At 45.8% G+C, this 23,984-nt stretch overlaps 1 protein-coding gene and 1 long non-coding RNA gene across 2 annotated transcripts; one reads left to right on the forward strand and one right to left on the reverse strand.

Moving 5' to 3' along the window:
* Positions 1-875: 875 nt before the first annotated feature.
* Positions 876-3,505, reverse strand: LOC123101624 (vegetative cell wall protein gp1). The gene is made up of 5 exons (XM_044522989.1): positions 3,502-3,505; positions 2,408-3,290; positions 1,571-1,666; positions 1,271-1,373; positions 876-1,172 (listed from the first exon to the last, which is right to left on the reverse strand). Exons 1-4 carry the CDS (start codon positions 3,503-3,505, stop codon positions 1,292-1,294), a joined length of 1,065 nt encoding a protein of 354 aa, XP_044378924.1. The 3' UTR covers positions 876-1,172; positions 1,271-1,291.
* Positions 3,506-3,940: 435 nt separating this feature from the next.
* Positions 3,941-13,665, forward strand: LOC123107921 (uncharacterized). The gene is made up of 5 exons (XR_006451807.1): positions 3,941-4,106; positions 4,192-4,449; positions 5,433-5,547; positions 12,051-12,151; positions 12,739-13,665. It is a non-coding gene; the product is annotated as an uncharacterized lncRNA (long non-coding RNA).
* Positions 13,666-23,984: the final 10,319 nt, after the last annotated feature.

Below are 23,984 nucleotides of genomic sequence, written 5' to 3' on the forward strand. Positions count from 1 at the left end.
TAAGAATTTTTTAACTTTCTCGAGCCGAGTACTTGAACTTCTAGCAAAAAATTTGGACTTTGCTTTTTTATTCATTTTTTCACTTATGAAACACACACCATGTACGTGAACTTCTGGTTATTATCACTTTTGACTTGCTCTCTACTTAAAACACTCATCAAAATTGAGCATGTAAATCCTAGGTTTTTATAATCTCTGAACTTCTCTGTTTTCTTAATTTAAACTTCTTGGTTTTATTCTTTGAAAATAAAAAAATAATTTTTATGTAAACATCATACATTTTTTTTAAAATTGAACTTCATACTTTAATTTTGCATAAAAACTGGAAAATTTGAGTTTTTTGTATACATCGAACTACTCCATTTTTTAAAATTTGAAATGCCAAAAACGAGACTACAGTTTAGCATCGAAAATTTTCAACTTTTATAGACATCAAACTACTCTCTTTTTCATTTTTCAAACCTCTGTGTATTTCTAGAAATTGGAAAATTTGAAGTTTTATTAGTAAATGTCAAACTTCTTTGTTATTTGTAACCGATTTTTTTGGTGTATTCGTTAGTAACGATAAAAACTCGAGTTTTTGTACTAAATATCGAACTACTCCATTTTTTGAAATCGAACTTTTTGGCTTATTATTTAATAACGAGGAAAATCTGGGTTCTTGATATACATTGAACTATTCTATTTTTTTAAAATTGATCTTCTTGATTTTTTTTAATTTGCACTTCTTGGTGTTATTCATTTCTAACAGAAAAAAAATCATACTCCCTCCGTCCCATAATATAAGAGCATTTTTGACACTACACTAGTATAAAAAACGCTCTTATATTATGGGACAGAGGGAGTAGTTACTAGGAACTTGTACAGAACGTCGAGAATCCAAAACAAAGTGTAGCCGTAGTAGCTAGGAACTTATACAAAATGCCGAGAAATAACTTTTTACTCTCTCAACACAGAATCCAGTGTGGCAGCTAGGCAGCAGCGCAGAGCCCACATATTATACTTCAACGTAGTATAACACTAGTTCAACAATTATCAAACACCTGGTTGACATCGAATTTACACAACTGAACCAGGTTAGGAGCTTTTCAAGGGGTGATAATGTGAACAGCCTGTCCTATGTATTGTGGTATACAGTGGCATCAAAAGGTTACTAGCCATAGCATGAACACCTGCAGAAAAAACATAGAAGTTCAAAGGCTATTCTATACCCTGTTAGTAGTAGCAAAAATTCACAAACCAAACAGACACAAGAAAAAAAAGGCCTCACCGAGAAAAAATAAGCTAACTTCTAGCCTGTATCTAATGGCCGAGGTCGTGGCAATCCCAGGGTTGCTTGTCGCAGCGGCGGATGGGGCGGCGGCGTGTGGGGGCTGCCACGAAGAAAAAGTATTGATGTTAGCAAAGAAAGATAGGATAAATTAAGGTATGCCATTTAGGAAAATAAATGAAAGTTTGCTCTGCATGGCTGCTCCAACAAAATAAATTTCTTCATTTCTGGTACCTACTTTTTGTATTGCAGGTAGAATTTTCAGTAATGTACGCAATCATCCAAGAAACAAAGCAGTACCTCAAGTCTCTGTAGTTCAAGTTCCACAAATCACTAGTCCATGTATTTCTAGTGCAAGTGTGTTTCGACTGAGCCATCAAAAAATCTTTTTTTAACCTGAAAGTGGTGAGGGAAATAAGGCAAAACGTTGTATATGAATTAAAAAACATAACTGGATTACTACTGGCTAGTGACTGAGCATATGCCCATGAAGAATTAACTACTGATCAAACAGCCACATGCTCTGGTTTCACTCCTCTAATAGCAAGTACGCAGTAGTCCAAGATGAAAACAGACTGAAGAATAAGACATCAGTTCTAACTAACAAGAAGCAATTCACCTCCTCCTTCTATAGTTGTATCCATTAGCGGATGTTTTAACTGCTCTGTCGATGATACTCTGGTTTAACTGCTCCATATTTCTTTTTTAACAACATATGAAATGAACAGCTAATCAAAATTAGAAAGGGACTCTTTTTTTATGCAGACCCAATTGTTTATTTAACATAATATAAGACGAAGAACAGAGAAGCATTCATACCAACATTACTAAATTGCAAACAATATTGTAGAAACAAACATCAGAGCTACCTATCGACAGTCCAAGTACACACCTAATGAAGAAATCGATTCCAAGCTCCAAGTGCTGTAGCAGCCTATGGCAAAGCTAGCAAATAACAACAGCTTAACCCAGCAAAAGGGCACAACACAGAGCAACTGTAGTAGTGTAGCGGATTTAGAATGTTCAGATTTACATGGTCTTCATCTAGCAGCAGATTTACACAGAGGAGTAGCAACAATTCAGAGGTTCAAGTAAGAGACGATGGGAAGGTCGACCAGACAAGCCAAAGAAGGTCACCTGTGATGGATGCTGAGGCAGGGGTTGCAGAGGCGATAGCGAGAGTCCTCCGCCGAGGGGCGCGAGCAGCTGGAGGAAGAGGAAGCCGCCACTGGCTGCGTGGGAGAAGGCCCGAGGTGGTGTAGGCTCTTGGCGACGCCAGAGGTGAGGAGCGGCGCCGGCGGTGGGGTGCGTGGCTGCGGGACGGTCTGTTGGAGGGAGAAGGGAGGAGGTGTCAAGGTGAGGCGCGGTGAGCTGCTCCTAGTGCCGGCGCCCCTTGTTCTGCTCCTCCCGGTGGTGGTGCCTCTGCCCTGTGTTCCTCCGTCCCGGGGGAGCTCGGGCAAGACCGGATCCGCGCGCAGAGGGGGACATCCCGGTGGTGGTGGGCGGCGGCGTGGTGGCGCACGTCGCTGGGGCTTTTGGATGCGGGAGAGGGAGGGGTGGCGGTTGAGGCGATGACCTCGGCGTTCCTTGACACGGCGTCGGAGCTCGTCAAGGATCCAGGGGAGGGGATGGCGCGGGGATGCGTGGAGCCAGGAAAGGGGGAGCTCGCGTCGCCAGGGCGGAGGACATCGCCGGGATCCGGTCAGATTCGACCGGAAGTTCAGGGCGCGGCTCTCCGGGGGCCGGGGCTTTCGCCGGATGCAGGAGGCGATGCAGGTTGGGAGGGGCAGCGCCGGAGGGATGCAGGCAGGGGTGAAGTTTGGGAGGGGCGGCGCCGGGCGCGGTGAAGGTTGGGACGGGCGGCGCCGGTGACGGTGAAGGTTGGGAGGGGCGACGCCGGCGGGGGTGGGTTGGTCGGGCTGCACCGCGCGTGGTAGTGGGGGAGAGGGCGGCAGGTGGGTGCGGGTAGTGGGGCGAGAGGACACGGGGTGGTGGGAAGTTCGGGAAGGTCTCCGCGGGCCTTATAGGGCCGATCATGATCCAAATAACTATTTTGATTCCATGATTATAATAGTGTTACTATATATACTAGTAAAATGCCCGTGCGTTGCAACGGGTTACCAAAACTATGACGTTCCAATCAAGCAATTGAGAACATATAATGTATAGCCCACCTTATTAATCCAAAATCAAATAAAATTAAGCGCTAGTTACAGTTATAGGAATATAACACATTTAGTTGATGGATTAAATGCGAGAAGCTTAGAAACCACAATTTATTCTAAAAATCTTAGTTTAAATTTAGCAATTGAAACTTCCGTTATTCATCATAGAGATACAAACTGTGACTTTGTTTTTGTTTGGAATTTTCACTTCAGACACAACAATATAGAATACTACTTATATATATATATGCATCTATGAAATTTTTGTAGAGTTTTGAGCACCAAAAAAATTTAGATTTATGCTAATCCTGAGAAGCTTAGAAGGAGTAGAGAAGAAAGAGATATTCCAACCATTTTTTTATTTTTATTTTCTTTGAACCCCTCCTTTTGCCACTGACCAGTGGGTCCGTCAATCCAGCACTCCAGCAGCGTCAGCTACTCCCTGCCCGGCTGTCTCTTCATCTTTTCTCCTCATCCACTCCTCACTCTTCCGGTCTCCCCCCTGGATCCCCTTTCTTGTCAAACTCGCCGGGGACGCCGCCGCTTGCCGTTGCAACGCCAGCCATTGGCACCGGCGGGATCCGCCAGCCGTCGGTCCGGATCGACGCTCACGCCTCCGGCTCCGACATGCACGCCCGTTGAACGCCGTCGTGAACCACCTCGCTTCTCTGGTGCGCTCTTGCTCGTAGGTAGTTTCCTAGCTCGATTGTAGCTCTTGCCGTCCCTTTAATGGTGATTCCTAGCGCCGGCGTGCAGGTACGTCTTGAACCAAGGTCGCCTTTCTCGGTTCCGTCGGCCGCTGTTGCGACGCCGCCGCGGTCATCCTCCTCCCCGAGCAGCTCTAGGGGCCGTGACGGGCTCCGCGTCGTCGCGTCTCCTCTGGACCACGAACTCGAAGCCGTGGGTCCCTCCTACTTCTTCCTCGACCGCTGACCGCCATTGACGCCGTCCGAAACTTGCTGCCGTCCGTCCTCTCGCCTCCCTGCTCCGTCCGACCCTGCCAGGAACAGCAAGGTGAGGAGCCATCTCTTCCTGCTACTGCTGCTGTCCGCTGTTGGCTTGCTTTGCCGCTTGCTGTTGTTGCGCTGCTGGATGGTTGCTTTGCTGCTTGATGCTGCCGGTTGTTTTGCTTGCCGCTGCTGCTTGCTTTTGTTGCTTGCTGTTGCTGGCCTTGAGCTACCGGTAAATGAGAGAAAGAAAGGAAGTTTTACATTTGTAGAGGGATATGGTCGTATTTAGATACACCTAGAAATGGCCATGTTTCACTACCGTTTAATTTTGTTCGTCGTACTGTCAGACTAAGGCTAGTCTTTCCTGTGCATAAAAGTTTCAGAAAAATGCACAACCTGCTGAAATTGGAAAATCCATAAAAAAATCATTCCAGTTTCTGTTTTGAGTAGTACTGATATGGAGTTGGCTGGTTTAAATTGTACTGTAGCAACGGAAAATATGAACATAGTCAATATTATTACTTGGATAGCTCAAGGGTGGATGTTTCTAATCCTGTACATGGCACCTTGGACACATTCTGCAATGAATTTTGAGGCCTGAAATTGATGTTTAAGAAAGTGTTAGAATTTAAGGACACCTGCATGCTAAATCTATCACAAAGCTACAGAAAAAAGTAGATGAACAGATTATATTCTTTTTGTTCATATAGAAGTATCTACTGGCTTGAAAGACTCATCCTGTAATAGTATAGATAGTACAGATACGAGGACTTCACTGATGGCAAACTCAGCTCAAATTTGGGTTGTTCATAAATCATCAGATACATAGTTCCTTATCCATGTATTTCTAACAAGAGATTCTATGCAACTGAAGTTTAAGTCAGTATTTTTATTGGTATATGATATTAGTTTTACCATATTAAAAAGCATATGCCTTAGAAAGAAATATGAAACCTTAGTATTTTTGTTCTTCTTTACCAAGTCACTGTCCAAGCATCTTCCTCCTGCATATGTTGGAAACTTCACGCTGACTCATGTTATTTCCAGCTTAAACAGGTGCATCTTTGACCAAGTATAGGACGGGCAAATGTCGCGGAAGGAATACTGATGGTTTTTGAAGACTGACTATGCTCCCTCGAGTACTGCGCAGCAACAAACTCAGGTCAGTGTGCATTAATATCTACAATAGTTATGTGGTTGTAATGCAGAACTGAACATATTTTACCTTGACATGATATAATTTGATCCAGTGACTTCATGTGCTAAGGACTTCTTTGTAGACTATGTTCTTCGTGGTTATTAATAAGGGCTCAGATCTTTTTCGCTTCTTTGAATTCTTGCTTTCGTCCTTGCCCTTGCCCTTACCATTGTCATTGTCCTTGATGGCGAGAATCTTAATGTTCCTCTTCGCGGTGGCTCTAGACAAAGCGACGTAAAGCTGACCGTGAGAGAAAATCGGGTCCGGTAGGTAAACCCCGACAATGGGGATGGTTTGCCCTTGCGCCTTGTTGATTGTCATGGCAAAGCTGAGCCTAATAGGGAACTGCTTCCTCTTGAACTTGAAAGGGAATATATCGTCATCGGATGGGCAGAGAGGTATCCGAGGAAGGAACACCCTCCTACCAGCATGTTGTCCTAGCACGATTTCTGCGTCGATGGCGTTCCTTTGGAAACCCCGGACCACAAGCCTTGTGCCGTTACACAACCCATTAGCTGGATCAATATTTCTCAACAGTATAACCGGGCAATTTATCTTTAGTTTGAGCGCATGCGGAGGCAGGCCATTGGGAGTCAGGTTGTTGAGGAACTCGGGGGCATAGTAGCCATGTGGATCATCCTCTGCACTATCAAAACTGTGGTAGATCTTCTCTTCGCCCTGGAAGCGCTCTATCATGCGCGTGTTTATCTTATCAACGTTGTCATTCTTTGTGGAGAGGATCGCTCGAGATGTCATGTAATTTGGATCGGCCATGTTGTCATCTAGAGCAGGAAATACATGGTCGATTAGCTTCTCTAGGTCAACGCCATCTCCTGTTGGCGGCACACAAATATCTTCGGGGAGCCTTATGTTGCCTTCCTCGTCGGTTTCCTCGGTGCCATTGCCTACCCTTAGCAAGTAATCTGCGAACCACGGGTCGTTATGCGCCCTCATGTTAGTGACGAGCCTTAGCTGGCGCATGCCCTTCCAAAGGTATGAACTCCGCAGGGTTGAATCGATTATCTGACCCCGTGACCCCTTCCTAACGACCGGAAGCACCTGCCTGAAGTCCCCACCGAACACGACAGTTTTTCCCCCGAAAGGTCGGTCCCGTCGTCCCATGATGTCCCGCATGCTATTGTCCAGTGCCTCAACCGCTTGCCGCCTCGTCATCGTGGCCTCGTCCCATAGGATGAGTGAAGCCATGCGCAGGAGCTTGGCTGTCCCACTTTGCTTGGTGAAGCTGCACGACGCCCCATCTTCAATGCTGAGTGGGATCTTGAACCTCGAGTGGGCTGTCCTTCCTCCAGGCATGATGGAAGCTGCGACGCCAGATGTCGCCGTAGCCACCGCGATCTTGCCCTCGCCTCGAATCTTTGCGAGTAGTGCCTTGTATAGGAAGGTCTTCCCGGTGCCTCCCGGGCCATCGACAAAGAATACACCCCCATCACCGGCATCGACTGTTGCCAGTATCTCGTCGTATGCAAGTCTCTGCTCGGGGTTTAGCGAGGACACTAAAGCAGTGTCGTTCGCGTCAACCTCGATTGTGGACTCCTCGGTGACTTCTCTAGCCTCACCTCCAGTAGTGTCACAGGTCTCGTCGATGTCCGGAAGAGGGAACAATGCTATGTCTTTGCCCATGGACTGTAGCATGCCCCTGATGTCAAGCAACACCATCTGCTCCACTGCCTTTGAGCACATGTGTGATCGGCGGTAGTCATCAGACATCGCCTCTAGGTGCCTATGCCATAGACCGCGCACGTCACCTGGCTCGCAGAATACCAAGATTGTTGCAAAGAGCCTCCTGAGTGAGGCTGGCATCGCGAACTCTGTTGACTCTGTAAGACACTCGTCAAGCGTGTTGTCGGCCTCAATGAGGCCCAATCTCTCGGCAGCCTCACGGAAGCTATCACATAGCACACCGTCCACGATCCGCAGGTCCTCAAAAGATGTCTTGCCTGGCACGTGGTTGAGCAGCACTCGTAGAAAGTACCGCTCCCCCTCGGCCGGATGGGCTGACACGATTCGACCAACTTGGTGCCGCTTTTCTCTCGGCCTCCAGTACTTCTGTCTCTGCCATGTGAAACTTCCCGGGAAGTCCTTGTAAAGGATATCCCGAGCCCACTCGTGCTTCTGATTAGCGAGGAAATACTCCGTCAGCATTGACTTAGATGCATTATCACGGGCGACGACATCGGTCAGGTCCTCTTGCGCTTTGAACGTGACACTATGCATATTAGGGAGATGAAGCGACAACTGTAGGACCGATGGGGAACTCTCAGAAAGGTTGAAGCCGAATATCCTCCACATCGCCTCCGGTGGAGTAACCCATCTCGCATCAATGTACCTTTTAATCTCATCTACAACCCCGTTGCTGTCAGGCTGGTCGATGCTGATTGAAGCTCGATCGTGGCCCTTGTATACGTATTTGTAAAGGTACTTGACGGCCTTGATGCTGGAGCATACCTCAACATTAATGTGACAGTTGAACATCCGCAACAGATAAGGGTTGTAAGGCACCACCCACCTGTTATCTAGCAGATGACGGCGGACCTTAGCACAACGGCCATCATCCCGTCGTCGATAAACCGGGTATGAATCCTTACCTTGTAAGGTGTTCTGGTTGAACGGCCGTGGGTACTTGCACTTGCACTTCAAGTCTTGCATGCACACATTTTTGGGATTTAGATTACCGCATGGGCCGTGCATCATATGCTTCACGACCATGGCATAGAGCTCTGGATACTTATGCTTGTCCGGGAGCTCTGCAGATATGACGCGGTCATACTGCTCTGGCACCACAAGTTTATAATTTGAATTCATGATCAACAGGAAGTGCGCATGGGGGAGGCCCCTCTTCTGAAACTCGACGACATACACATGCGCTACCACAACACCTAGGATGTGCTTCTTGAACAACATCTCTTTCATGGTTTCCAGCTTGGCCCTGAACACGCGTGCGACAAGATCTGGTCGGTCTTGGGGAGTCTGGCCTGGAAGCAGCTCATTCAGTATCTCCTCCCAGCTAGGGTTGCATGTCATAGTCAAAAAGATGTCAGGCTTCCCATACGTCTGCACCAATGCCATGGCGTCCATATGCCTCCGCTTCATGTCTCGGTTGCACCCCTGATGTGTCCCTGGGAGCACGATCCTCTTGCCAACAGCGCTCGCTCGCATCTCCCCAACTGCGATGCTATCCACAAGGCCTTGGTATAGATCGGCACGTATCTGTGGCTGGTGGTCCCTGATCCACTTCAGCCTACAACCCTCAATCTTGATGAACATGTCGACGCCCCATTGCTGGAACAAGCGTGCTCCGTGAAGTATGGGGTTGAATATTGCAGGGCGTGTTTGTAGCCGGTAACAGTAGTAGTCCCTAACAGAGACACACAACCGACTGTTCCCCTCTATGGAAAGATGTGAAAGAAGAAGGTTAGGTACCATATGGGAAGGATAGACAATGTTATTTTTCGCATATAAGCATACCAAATAGGCGAACCTGAATCGTTATCGCGGTTTCCTCTTGGTTGTTGTGCAAGTTCCCAAGGGACATTGTGCTTAGGGATATTTGGATGCCAACCAAGCTCCCCCCTTGGGAAAAAGAGGGGATACGACAGCGGGTCATAGCAACCTTCTGTAGCATGTATACTATGCTTCTCGTTGTTGTCCCCATAGAGTGTAATGCTGCGGTTGAACCTGTTTGCTAGATCGCTTCCCTCGACCCAAATCGCAGCCACCTCAGATGACACCGGTCTGTTATATCTCCGTTGGTCTAGCTTCTGGTCAATGTTGAGGTCTATCCGGTACTCCTCGAGGTTTTCCTTGTGGGCACCCAAACTCCTAAACTGCTGGGAGTAGGGGTTTTCCCTGAGGATGTCCACTAACTTGCTGACAACACGCTGGTCCAATTGCTTGGTGGCCTCCTTGCGATGGCTTAAGTTTGGGTCGTCGTCATAGAAGTACAACTGCAGATGATCAGGACGAGATGTTGGACCGAACGAGTGCACCTTGTGGTACATAGTGCCATGTGCCCGAAACGTGTACACTCCCGACTTCATGTTTGTGTAGTTGTTGTCTAGGTTGACACCAAGGGTAGTGAAGGAGAAGTGCCCGTTGAAGAACCGAACGCTCTCCCGGAAATGCCGAGAGTCTCCATCCGTGCTAGACCATAACCTCATCAGCTCCGGGATAGGCTCCGGTTCAGCCAGCTTAATCTCCCCGTTCCGACAGCAGAAGCCGTCAGTCTCGTACTGGAACTTCTTGGCCTTGCAATGGTCGCAGTTCGCCGCGTGCTTCAGGATGTGCGTGCTGTCTGGGATGTTCGAGTACACATAGTCGAAAGGATCAAGCTCGATAGATCCCGTGTTGGAGTCTACAGGCTCATCGATGTCAGTGTTATCAGCATCGGATCCTGCAAGCATTGTCGAGACATAACATGTCACGATAGGATGCAGAACATAAATCAATAGTATAGAGGGACGAGCAGCGAAAGGCGCCTGGGAGTACCTTGATCGGCAAATAGGTAGTACTCATCATCCATGAGGTCACCGGAAAGTCCATTGTCATCCATGATGCCGCTAAGGAAGGTGTCCATTTCAGCTGCAACATTGTTGAGCTGGTAAGTAATGGTTTAGTGTGAGTGGTCACTGGGAGGGGAGTAAAAGATGAGAGGGTTACCATCGGTTCCAACGGTGTAAGACGGCGTGCTCGATGGAGGGGACGAAGCCGGTGAAGCAGCTCCTGTGGGCGGTGTTTCTGAGCTTGTTGTTGCTCTGTTCACATGTAAGGTACTTGGGTGTGGAGACCTCTGCTTAGCTGCAAAGCTTGCATTACGACGCTCTAGCAACGCTGACCTCTCACCTTCTGCTACGCTTTTCGTGTGCGCTCTTCGTTTTGCGGCACCCCCTTGAATGTTCTTTACCACCATACCTCGTTTGTGAGCTCGCTCGCGAGCCCTACGCCGTGCTCTGGTCTCCTGTTTCTGCTCATGGGCTTGATTCTGGTTGTCGTGTATTCCCTGATCATTGGTTTGTTGCGAGGCATTTATGAGTTCGCCGGGAGCCTCATTATTGTCCAGGGTACGACTAAGGTACTCGCCTGCATGGTTGAGGAGCTGGTAAATACTGGTCCAACGCACATGGACATAACAAGTAGAGTAAAGATGGGAGGATTACCGTCTGATTCGAAGCTGTAACCAGCCTTACTCGCTAACTGGGGGGAAGGAGTTGAAGCGGCGGGGTCTCTGGCATGAGTGGTCGACATCAGGTTGGGCGTAGCTAAGGTAGCTGCATCTGGGCGCGGCATTGCGATGGATTCAGCGCAAGGGATGTTGCGCCTAGCCGCGAGTATTGCGTTGCGTTGAGTTAGCATCTTCTGTTTCTCCTTGGGTGGTATGTTTTGCACACGTGCTCTTCGGCGGGCATTTGTCTCTTGCTTCTCCTCGACCGGCATATTTTGGTAGGACGCCCTTCTGCAGCTATTCCTCTCTTGCTTGTCCTCGACCATCATTTTTTGGTAGTCCGCCCTTCTAAGGGTGTTACTTTTTTGCTTCTCCTCTGGTGTCATCCGTTGCCTGGCTTCTCTTTGACATGCATTCCTCTCCTCGTCTGTTTTCTTCTTCCTAGCTGCTCTGCGGTGTGCATTGATTTTCTCCTTCTCTTCAGGTGTTAATCTATCCCGCCGTGCTATGTATTGTTCTCGCCTTTTCTGTTTTTTATCTGATGTAATGATTGCATTTGAAGCAATGTGTTCAGGATCAGTGTGTGAGGTGTTGAGTCGAACCGCTATATCTGAACCAATATTATGCTGAATGCCGCTCTGTGTTCCTTGAAGTGATACACGTTGATCATAGTAAGTGGCTTCACGAGAGTGACTTCCTGAAGAACCATTTTGTGGACCACTTAGGTTAACAAATGTATAAATGCAAGCTGAAATATTTTCATGTGTAAGGTCGATACCGATTGACGTTTGCACATGTTGTACTGGCTGAAAGGCTGTTAGATTGCCGGCTATGGGAACCATCATAGCCACATGTGTGCGCACATTGTCATCATCATCGGAAGACGAAACACTGTAGTTAGTGGTGTCCGTTTGTTCGCGTATGAAGAAACCAGATGGTGGCCGGGGTGTATTGGTGGGTTGTGATCTTGGTCTCCTCTCATAATCAACAACTGATAAAAATGAAGGTAGGCTAAGCTCTGAAAGCTTATTGAAGACCTTATGTCGAGACATGTGAGTGGCATGCACATACCTCTTTTCCCTTTATCATACAGATGCCCTCTGTCTTGTGACATCTCTATGTCCTATAGAAGCTTTATGTTCTTATTACCTGCATTATTTTGCATTAGAAAAATGATTAGATGCTTACTGTAATGGATGCTTAAGTACGGGAACAAAATGCAAGTAAGTTACTGAAACAATATCATGTGTTCGTGACACTTTCTCCAATAAGCACTCTTCTTTTTCAGATGAAGTTAACGAAGGAGAAAAGGAAAGAGAACACTCATCCATACATGAAAAACTGGATATGGAGCTGCAAGATCTGAAAAAAGGATTTCAGCAAAAGGAGGTACTATTTTTATTTTCTTATGATTGTAATTGTTCATATAGGAATTTACAAGTTGTGTGGCTGGACCTCGACTCTTTGTTCACATGTACCGAATAATCTTCATTCCGCCATCCATTTTATGTTGCCCCTCATTCCCCTCTTTTGATTACACAATTCAGTAGAAACTCTTTTTTTGGTGTATCTTACCAAACTGACCTAATAATTTCAAGCCAAGGACTGTACTGTGCACTCACATATGTACTAAAAATTGTAGATTCAGAAAATGGGAACAAAATACACTTGTGGTATGAGAATTTGAACCGAGAGTTATGTATAAAAATTTCTTCCTTTTACTTGTGGTTACCATTAGAGCCATTGCTTCATTGCCACAAGTGGAGGTAATACATGCCTCTCTATGTCAATCGGGAAAACGCAAATGGTTAGGCTAGTCTGCATGTTTATATACTTGAACCTAGCTTGTTGTATTTTGATTGTTTTTTCCACAAGCTGTGAGCTGCAATGTTGATCATGTTAGTTGGCAGCCGTTTAGGATGGAAGTAACATAATTTATATTACATCATAAATTCCGGTCTGGTGCTGCATTTCAGGTTCAACTTGAGGTGTAGGTGTTGCCATTCTCTCGTAGCGGAGCGAAGAGCACAACCCTGACTGCACAACCCCTTCAAGGATCACTGGTGAATTTGTTCAAGTTTATTTATCTTCTGGGTCATGTTCATTTTTTATCACAGTAGGATTCCGAGCCTGAGGGTATCGTGAGTGTGAGCATTTATAATGGAGTTGCACAATTATCTATCTTCAGAAGTGGAAATATTAGTTATGTGGTCATGAAAATAACTAATGATACCCATGTTTTAGAATAAATCATGACGACAAATATATTACCTTGAAATTTGAGTATGAGTCGCCTCGAATACCTATCTCAACACACTCATGACCAAGTGTGGCGTACACATTGCGAATTACATGATGTTTTGTTCAATACTCTATGTCAGCAAATTATATGATGTATTGATCACTATCCCGATGTCAAAGTTTGTTCTCTATGTCTCAGCTTGTATTGGGCACCAAATACAGATTGGGGGAATAAGTTGTTTGCATTGGGTGTACTTGCTGGAAAGACATCTGAACTTGCCTATTCATCCTTGATTATGAAACATATTAATTCCCAGAATTTAATGGGCGTATTCTTCATTGAAATTTATGATTTTCAGGTAGCTGGTACATAGCTTAAAATCCTGCATCGCTTAAGTATCTTTGTAATGTAGGTAATTTGCTCAGACATCATGAATGCATGAATGCATTTTGTTTTTGTAGGAACCAGCTGAGGATGGTAAACCTAGGGAACTGTGAAGATGGTGGCAGGAGGATGTACCTGCGGCGTCCGGAGATGGGTGCAGCAACAGCCGGCCTGCGGAGGTGGCTGGTTCTGGCGGCCCTGTCGAGCAACACCATGAGACGGGAGCAGAGGTGCTGGTTCCGGCGGCAGCAGAGGCTGCAGCATGAGACGGGAGCAGAGGTTGCTAGTTCCGGCGGCAGCGGAGGCTGCAGCTCGCACATCTGCTGTGAGAGCGATGTGGCCAGACTGGTTCCGGTGGATGTGGCCGGACGGCGACTATACGTCCAGCGAGAGGAGGAACTGGCGTTTCTGGCGACGTGCGTTCAAGGCTCGATGGAGGTCTCACACTTGTTTTTCTGTTTGGTTTGGCTCGAACGTTTTTTTCTTTGGTTTGGGCATGTACGTCTTTTTTGGTCAATGCATGTAGTGGACGTGGTTCGTGGATTGAGTCGCAACTGTTTCTCTTCGGCTGGTGCGTGATCGTGGGCTGAGTTGGCGATGGATGTCGTTTATGGGCCGTGTTAATTAGCGACGGGATGCGGTCGAGGGGTGGTGGGATTGGTCGAACCATCACGACGACTGCATATTGCGCTTTAATAGTAGAGATATAGGTAAAATAGATGGGGCACCTAGATGGCCAGGCACCTTGATTGTTTTGGAAACCGTGGTATATTTAATTTGTTTCCTAACTATTCTTCATGCAAGACTTTCCATGCTTACATTTTATTTTTGTTTTTTAAATATTAGACATGCAAGACTTGCCATATAATAATTTGTATTAATGTTGATTTGTTTTGAACTGTCACGGGTGTCTAATACGTGTATTTTTGTTTCCTAATACGGGTATCTAATACCTACCAATGAAATTATATATATACGCAGATACCTATATATATTTAATAATTTATTTTTGGAACTGTTACATTTTGTTTGTATGTATGTTTCTAATATATATTCAATATATCATATTACTAATGTATGATACCCACGCTATAATATACCCTACGACGATAAGAGTGAAACATACCTCCTATTTATTTACCCAATTTATCGTATACCCTAATGTCCAAATTATACATATATACCTATTAGGTATATATTGGATATACCTATGGTTATACCAAATGGATGTTCGTATGTCTGTTTTTAATGAATTAATTTGCAAGGTATATGGCATTTAAAAAAAATTAAGACCGGGTCATACCCATGGTCTCATATACCTGATATATTGTATTCCTATTGTAAAAAAAACATTTCCACGGATGAGTACAACGTACCTTTTACTAATATATATATGAAAAATGTCTTCATACGCATTAATTTCTTATTTGTGTCTCTCCTATTTCTATTAATAGCTGTCAAATATGGAATGTTGCCATGCGTGGAATTCTCTTTCCTATTTGCTACTACTACATAATTATAGCCTTGCATGCTACTAATGGTTCATATTTATGGTAGTTATTCTGCCATAATTATTTCCAAATCAGTCAATTGTAATGTAATACATGAACATGCATCTAAATGCAATCGAGCGGTCGAAAGGCTAGGAGCCTGGGCACCTAGGTGTCCCAAACTGTCGTCCTATATATATATAGGTAAAACTGTGTCTACCATAGCTTGTCACAGAACTAGTTAAGGGTTGCTAAACTTTTAACGGTTTAAAAGTTATCAAAAAATATAAAATAAATATGGGAGCATCTCTCTAATGTAATAAGATGATCCAACGGAGGGATTGTCAAAATATGCATCTATGTGTCCTCGGCAAAAATAATAAGCATTTCAGCTCACTGCGACATAAATATATACTGAACTATTTGTTTTTTTGTCCAGGACACATACAGTCATATTTTTTTAATCCCTCCGTTGGATCATGTTATATTATAGGTGTGTTGGTTCAGTATTTTTTTCAGAATTTTTGAGAACTTTTGAACCGTTGAAACCCTTAACTAGTTCTGTGGCAAGCACTTGTAGAAAATCCTACTCCTATATATATATATACACACACACACACACACAATTAGCTAGCTATATACAATTGCTCCTAATTGGTGCCTTCGGAGCCAGTGGCATTAGCCTAATTGGTGCCTTCGGAGCACGATGACAATTGGAAGTGGTTCATGAGGGCGGTAGCGGCTAATAGTATTCTCCTTTGGGATCTATGACCTGGTCGAGCATCCCGCTATTTCCTCTTGAATTGCTTCTATGCGCTCCTCTGCTAGGAGCTGCTCCCGCACCTCTCTGAACTGTTAAGAAGGAGATCAATATGCATATGTATTAGTTATGTGACAAGATATCGATAATGGTGTAAAATTTGTGAATAGTGTTCTGACAAACGTACCCAGTGCTGTCTTTGAGATCTGCTCCTTTCGAACGCCATCATGCGAATGTTCTCGCAAACGTAGTATGCACACAGATTATTCCCCGTCGCCTGCTTCAGGGCCTTTACGAGAATGGAATTTGATCAGATAATAATTAATCAAGCATGATAATTAAAGAGATGGCTGCTAGTTAGCTAGTACTACTTAATTACTTACCTTGGGTCGATACCATTTCAGCTTTCGTTTCCATTGGCCTGGAGTGACGCTGATGAACTTTGCCCAAGCCCTGCCCGCCGACAAAGAAAATGAATAAAGGGGTTATTAAATAGTTCATATCAGGAAATGACGAACTAAATAGGACGAGATATAGTTAATAATGATTGAAATTACCTATTGACTATCCCAAACAAGATGGTGTAGTCACTTGCTTTTTTAAGTAGTGAGTCCAGTATTTCAACTGTTCCTTCATCAACTTTAATGATTAACAAGATCCAGTGAAATCTGCATGCACACACGTTTACATGTATTAATTAAGCGGGCATATGTAAGAAAAAACATGTAGCTAGCTAGTAGGCAAAACAGAATTTGTAGTACAAGACAGTGTGACTCACTCGAAGTTGTAAGGAAGTAGTATATCTTCATTGTATTTGAGGCGGTTGAAGAACTCTAGCATGCTTTCCTCTACACTTTTTTCATAATATGCATCGAATTTCCATGTGTATTCATTAATGGTATTTGGGTCAATGAACCCAATGCCATAGCGTCCACCTTTTTTCATTTCATACATCTTCATCCTGCATAATACCACAGAAAAGAATATAGTGAGGATAATTACAGGTAATGATTGATCAAAATGATCACTACAGCTAGCTTGAGACTTAAATTACAGAAAGAAATCACTTACAGACAATAGCAACTGACGATAGATTTATCGAGTGCGTCTTGATTGTATAACTGAAATAGTTTTGAATACTCAATGGACACAGCTTTCTCATGGAAGTAATGATCCTTCTTGACATTCACCATGAGGGACTCTCGATTGGAAATCTTGGTAATGTCCATGTACCATTGATGCAATTCATACATTCTCGTTGGGAGCTTCTTGACCTCGTCTGGCTCGACCAAAGGTTGGCCCCGGACATATTTCCGTTTTATTTCCTCCTCTCTAAGCAGAGACATGGGCTCGATATCGAGGAGTTATCCAACAGTGATCATGAGCCTTTCAGCCTGCTCAATATGCTCCTCGGTTATTACCACATCGCCCAGCCCGGGAACGTTAACGGTTTGCCCACAATAATATTGGGCGCGCCTACTCTCATGTGTTGTTGGCACAACAAGCGGGGGGATTGATTGCACCGCCTGTTCTCCCAGCTGGGGAACGGTTTTACCGCTCCTTTTGCCAACTGATTTTCTCGAGCTCGAGCCCGCCACTTTCTGTAGATGTGCTCGATTAAACTTCCTGAGGTGGCGCTCATAGTCTGTGTCAACAGGCTTGGGAGCTGGTGGTCTAGCCATACGAATGAAGTGGTCAATCTTTTCCTCAAGCACTTTCTCCCTTGGCGGCGGTGACGGTTTCGGTGCAAAATGGGCTTCCACCTCGGCCTTCGATATGGCTGCATTTTCCTCGGACTTGTCGTAAGGCCTCTGCGGAAGAGGCGCGAGGTTGCTTGGACCATATTGAAATCGCTTGCTCCGCCTGTACCTCTAGTACTACCTCGACTTGTACCGCTATGCACCATAGCTGAGGCGGCTCTCTTCCGTGATTGCTGAGGCAGCGGAGACGGCTGACGTGGCTGAGTTGGACGAGGAGGAGTGGCCTGAAGCTGTGCCAGACTTGGAGGAGGAATGGCCTGACGCTTTGCCGGACTTGGAGGAGGAGGAGTGGCCTGAAGCTGTGCCGGACTTGGAGGAGGAGTGGCCTGATGCTTTGCCGGACTTGGAGGAGGAGGAGTGGCCTCACGCGTTGGTGGACTTGGAGGAGCGGGAGTCTGCTGACTCGGTGGCGGACTTCGACAAGGAGTTGGCTGACGCGGTGTCGGTGGCCTTCGAAAGATGATGCAATCCTTTCTTCATAGGATGATACGATGGTTGGCCTCTTCCAGTGTGTGCTCCTCGTCACCTCCAGGAATGTCAGGCTCTAGCCCCGAATATTGGTCCACCACCTCATCAACCAAGACATGAGCATAGCCCGCTGGAATCGGGTTGCAATGGAAGGTTGCCTCGGGGGGATTTGTAAAAGCAACGGCGTCCGCCACCTTCATGGATATGTTCTTCATTTTGAAGTGTAGCTCGCAGTTAGTGTTCTCCATGATGTCATCCACGGGGTATCTATCCAGCATTGCGTCACCCGGGGCGGAACCCACACTGCTTCTCGGCATGGATGGGACGGTGCTATCCAATGCTGGATCATCCGCTAGCTGCTGCAGTTGCTGAGACCCCCTTTGCTGGCTAAGTGAGTCAATCTGCTCCTGCTGCCGCTGGAATTTGACTGCCAAGTCCGTGTGCGCTGATTCTAGGCCTTGAAGGCGTTCATAATCCAGCTTCCACTGCTCCTCCTCCATCTTCCTCTTCTTCTCCTCCGCAATCTTCTTTCTCGCACGGGTTCTGTAGTCGGCGTTCCAGTCCGAAAACCCCTCATACCACGGAATAGCGCCCTTGCCTCGTGTTCTTCCCGGGTGTTCAGGATTTCCCAGGGCGCGCGTAAGCTCGTCTTCTCTCTGTTGGGCTGGAACACCCCCGATCGAGCCTCTTCTATTGCAACAAGTAGCTTATCTTCGGCTCCGTCCAAACATGTCTTCTTCGAAACTTTGCCTGTCTTCGGGTCCAACTCCCCCCCCCATGTGCATAGAACCAAGTCCTGCACCTGGGGGGCAGCTCAATATTTCTGGAGTGAAACCTGCATCCTCCATCTCTTTCTCAGACTTATCCCACTTAGGCCTTGCCACCGCGTAGCCACCTGGCCCCAGCTTATGGAACTTATCCTTTTTTGTGGCATTGGCCTTGTTTATTCTCGACCATTCCTTAGATAATTCTGATTCCTTGAATTTCACAAAATCATCCCAATGAGCACTTTGCTTCTCTAGTGTTCCCTTGAATACTGGAGTCTTCTTACCTTCCTTGACGTACTAGTCCCATACACGATTTTTGTGGTTGTTGAATGCAACCGCCATCTTCCTAAGAGCAGCGTCCTTGATTTTCTCCACATCCGCATCTGTGAAATGATCTGGTAGGGTGAAATGTTCCATGAGCGTTTCCCAAAGCAGAAGTTTTTGTCTGTCGTCGACAAAAGTAAGATCTGGACGTGGCTTTGCTGGCTCTCTCCATTCTTGAAGGGAGATCGGGAGTTGGTCCTTCACAAGAACTTCGCACTGACGAATGAACTAATGGTTCGCCATTAGGTTTGATGGCCTCGATATTGTACTTTACGCCTTCCTTCAACTTTTTGTTTGGGCCTCGTACTATCCTGCTGCCTGAAGATTTGCTCGATCCGGATGGCTGAAAGAAGAAAGATAAATTCGTTAATATATATCTTCAAGTCATTAAAAACATGTGATGATCACCAGATGCCTGCTTATATAAATATACCTCACCGGTCTTTGTTGTTTCATGATCAACATTTTCTTCATCATGTTCATAGTTCATGACTTCATCAATTCGGTCGTCGCGATCGAATATCATATCACCCGCCCTGGTGTTGTTTAGATATTCGGAGCCGTCATAATCTTCTTCATTCTGATCATCATCTGGCCCGCGAGGATTGCGTATGATATTGAACAGGGCCTCTTCTCCCTCTCTTCCGGTATTGTCCACCATAGGTTTTATTTAACTAATCCAAAAGAAATATATTCAAATTACAATGCATGGATGCAATCAATTAATAAGGAAAAACTGAATCAATCATAGTACATAATAAGCATCATCGAATATAATCTCGAATACGTCGTCTCTAATAATAGATATAATCTCGAATACATCGTCTCGAATAATATATATAATCTCGAATATTATATATCAAATACATCACTAGCTAGCTAATAAAGATCGAATACTAGAGAGTAATCTAGGCCACTCGCGGTTCCTGAGGCGCCGACGGTGGACAACCAAAGTGAAGGAACCATCACTGGATCATAGCTCGGGTGATCTCCCGAAAGAACCTGCCAGGTATTGGAGAACCTGACGTCCATAGAAACCATGTAGCGATGGACGTGCTCGTCCTCCTCCCTGACACGGCGACGTACCACCTCCGGCGGGGCCGGCTCCCTCCGCACCAAAAGTGGCGCACGCGAACGCCACCAAAGGAGATCAGGGTCGATGACGGGACCCGGGGCCGGGTTCCTCACCAAGCGTCGCGCTACTAAAGCTAGCACCTCCCAGTGCCAGCCCGGCGGAGCCCAGTCCCGCACATGGGTCCTCTGAAGCAGGACGTCGTCGCGAACTGGTCGACGGCGAGGATTCGGGCCGGGCATCGTCGACAACAAATACTATATGCCGCAAAAGTAAAGTAACATTTTTTAAATGATGCATTGTGATTTCATATATGCAAATTCTAAATTTTATAACTAAAACTAACATTTCTAATATTTCTATAACTAAAACTAACATTTCTAATATTTCTATAACTAAAACTAACATTTCTAATATTTCTATAACTAAACAACATTTCTATATAACTAACATTTCTAATATTTCTATAACTAAAAAACATTTCTATATAACTAACATTTCTAATATTTCTATAACTAAAAACAGAAAAATTGTTAACATTTCTATAACAATGTGTGTGTGTGTGTGTGTATGTGTGTGTGGACATGGCGGCCGGGGCAGGAGCTCACCGGCGAGGCGCGGCGACGGGAGGCGGCGACGGGGACGGAGACGGGCGGTGACGACGGGGACGGGGACGGGCCGGGCGGGGACGACGGGAGGACGGGGCGCGGCGCGGCGACGGGGTGGGCCGGGCGGGGACGACGGGAGGACGGGGCGGGGCGCGGCGACGGGGCGCGGCGCGGCGCGGCGACTGGGACGGGGGCGGGCCGGGCGGGGACGACGGAAGGACGGGGCGGGTCGCGGCAACGGGGACGGGGACGGGCCGGGTGGCGGCGACGGGGCATAGGAGAAAGAAGCATTGGGAGAGATGAGAAACTGAATTTTTTTGAAGTGTTTTCTTATATAGAACCCACCTTTAGTACCGGTTGGAGCCACCAACCGATACTAAAGGTCTGTTTTGGCCAGGCGAAGCGGCGGGAACCGCAACCCCTTTAGTACCTGGTCGTGGCGCCAACCAGTACTAAAGGCCCCCCTTTAGTACCAGTTGGAGCCACGACCTGGTACTAAAGGGTGTGCGCTGCCAGGCGAGGGGCACAGAAGTTTAGTCCCACCTTGCTAGCCGAGGGGCACTCGCACCTGCTTATAAGCCCCGCCGTCGCCGTTGTCTCGAGCTCCTCTCTAAAGCAGGCCTTCTGGGCCTACCTCTGCTGTGATGCCCTGTTGGGCCTACTGGGCTAGCGGGCCTGCATCCTGGCCCAACTAGAATTTGGGTTTCTAGTCGTATGCAGGCCACTGTGGCCCAATAGGTGGGCTTTTTTTCATTTAGTATTTTTTTCTTTTTTTCTTTTCTGCTTTATTTATTTTGTTTAATTTATTTTTAGTTGTTTTTGCTGTATTTTGAGTTTTTTTGTGAATATTCTTGCTTTAGGTACAAAAAATTACAAACTTTCTGTTAGTGCCGGTAGTTTTCAAATTTGAATAGTTTAAATTTTGAATTATTTGAATTTTGTGTGAATCACTAGTTTGTGAATAACTTAACTTTGAAAATAGATTTTTCAGTGATTCTTTTTCTTATGTTTAATATTAGTGTGTTTTATCATTATATTCAATTTGGTAATGCTTAGGTCATTTAAAAAATGAAATGCCTTTGTAACGGATGAGTTTTCGTCCGAAACCCTGATACTTCGAAAGAGATTGTCCATTTTATACACGAAGTGCATCCAGTTTTTGTGGTAACCCTCTCTACTTTTTTGCACATGCTATGTTGGTGAAATTATGATACCATGCCAACTTTCAATCTTTTCTGAGTTCCTTTGAAATGCTTTTCAATTTCAGGGTCATTTAGCTGAAAAAATCAGTAAATGCATGAAAGAATTTGTTTGCACATAAAATTTCTTCGCGTTTCAAATGCCAAAACACATAACTACCCTAACTATTACAGAAATTCCCTCCTGGGTGTGAAACACAGAAGAAAGTGATGATAGTAAAGTCGATCACATCCTAGATCTTTGTGTGTGAAACTTTTTCTTCGCGTGTGTCCCTTTGCGCCGTAGCCATGGAAAATCTTCATCATTTAACTGGATGCTCCGGTCAATATTTGTTGGGTTTCGTAGTAATTTCAAAAACTTTCCTACGCACACGTAGATCATGTGATGCATAGCAACGAGGGGAGAGTGTTGTCTACGTACCCAACGCAGACCGACTGCGGAAGCGATGACACGACGTAGAGGAAGTAGTCGTACGTCTTCACGATCCAACCGATCAAGCACGAAACTACGGCACCTCCGAGTTCGAGCACACGTTCAGCTCGATGACGATCCCCGGACTCCGATCCAGCAAAGTGTCGGGGAAGAGTTCCGTCAGCACGACGGCGTGGTGACGATCTTGATGAACTACAGCAGCAGGGCTTCGCCTAAACTCCGCTACAGTATTATCGAGGTATATGGTGGCAGGGGGCACCGCACACGGCTAAGGAATAGATCACGTGGATCAACTTGTTGTGTCTTTGGTGCTAGCCCTGCCCCTCTATTTATATGTTGAGCCCCGGGGTCGAAACTTGGAGCAAAAGTCTCCTCAAAGTCGGTTTTGCCCGAAATGCAAGAGTCCCACTCGGACTCCAGGACCAAACGCCACAATCCTTGGCGTCTGGCCCAGACGCCATGGGCCTGGGCGTCTGGCCCAGGGCCAGACGCCAGGGTCTCCAGCGTTTGGCCCCCTGGCCTCCGCAAAACTCCTTTTTGCACCGATCTAAAGCCTCATGGGCTTGACCCCTTGGCCTAACCATATCATCCAATATATGAATCTTTACGTCTCGACCATTTCGAGACTCCTCGTCATGTCCCCGATCTCATCCGGGACTCCGAACTCCTTCGGTTCATCAAAACATGTAAACTCATAATATAACTGTCATCGTAACCTTAAGCGTGCGGACCCTACGGGTTCGAGAACAATGTAGACATGACCGAGACACGTCTCCGGTCAATAACCAATAGCGGGACCTGGATGCCCATATTGGCTCCTACATATTCTACGAAGATCTTTATCGGTCAGACCGCATAACAACATATGCTGTTCCCTTTGTCATCGGTATGTTACTTGCCCGAGATTCGATCGTCGGTATCCAATACCTAGTTCAATCTCATTACTGGAAAGTCTCTTTACTCGTTCCGTAATACATCATCTCACAACTAAAATATTAGTTGCAGTGCTTGCAAGGCTTATGTGATGTGCATTACCGAGAGGGCCCAGAGATACCTCTCCGACAATCGGAGTGACAAATCCTAATCTCGAAATACGCCAACCCAACATCTACTTTTGGAGACACCTGTAATGCTCCTTTATAATCACCCAGTTACGTTGTGACGTTTGGTAGCACCCAAAGTGTTCCTCCGGCAAACGGGAGTTGCATAATCTCATAGTCATAGGAACATGTATAAGTCATGAAGAAAGCAATAGCAACATACTAAACGATCAGGTGCTAAGCTAATGGAATGGGTCATGTCAATCAGATCATTCAACTAATGATGTGATCTCGTTACTCAAATAACAACTCATTGTTCATGGTCAGGAAACATAACCATCTTTGATTAACGAGCTAGTCAAGTAGAGGCATACTAGTGACACTCTGGTTGTCTATGTATTCACACATGTATTATGTTTCCGGTTAATACAATTCTAGCATGAATAATAAACATTCATCATGAAATAAGGAAATAAATAATAACTTTATTATTGCCTCTAGGGCATATTTCCTTCAGTCTCCCACTTGCACTAGAGTCAATAATCTAGATCACATCACCATGTGATTAACATCGATAGTTCACATCATCATGTGATTAACACCCATAGTTCACATCGTCATGTGACCAACACCCAAAGGGTTTACTAGATTCGGTAATCTAGTTCACATCGCTAT

The sequence above is a fragment of the Triticum aestivum genome, chromosome 5A (genome assembly GCF_018294505.1).
Source record: "Triticum aestivum cultivar Chinese Spring chromosome 5A, IWGSC CS RefSeq v2.1, whole genome shotgun sequence".
NCBI classification, from domain to species: domain Eukaryota; kingdom Viridiplantae; phylum Streptophyta; class Magnoliopsida; order Poales; family Poaceae; genus Triticum; species Triticum aestivum.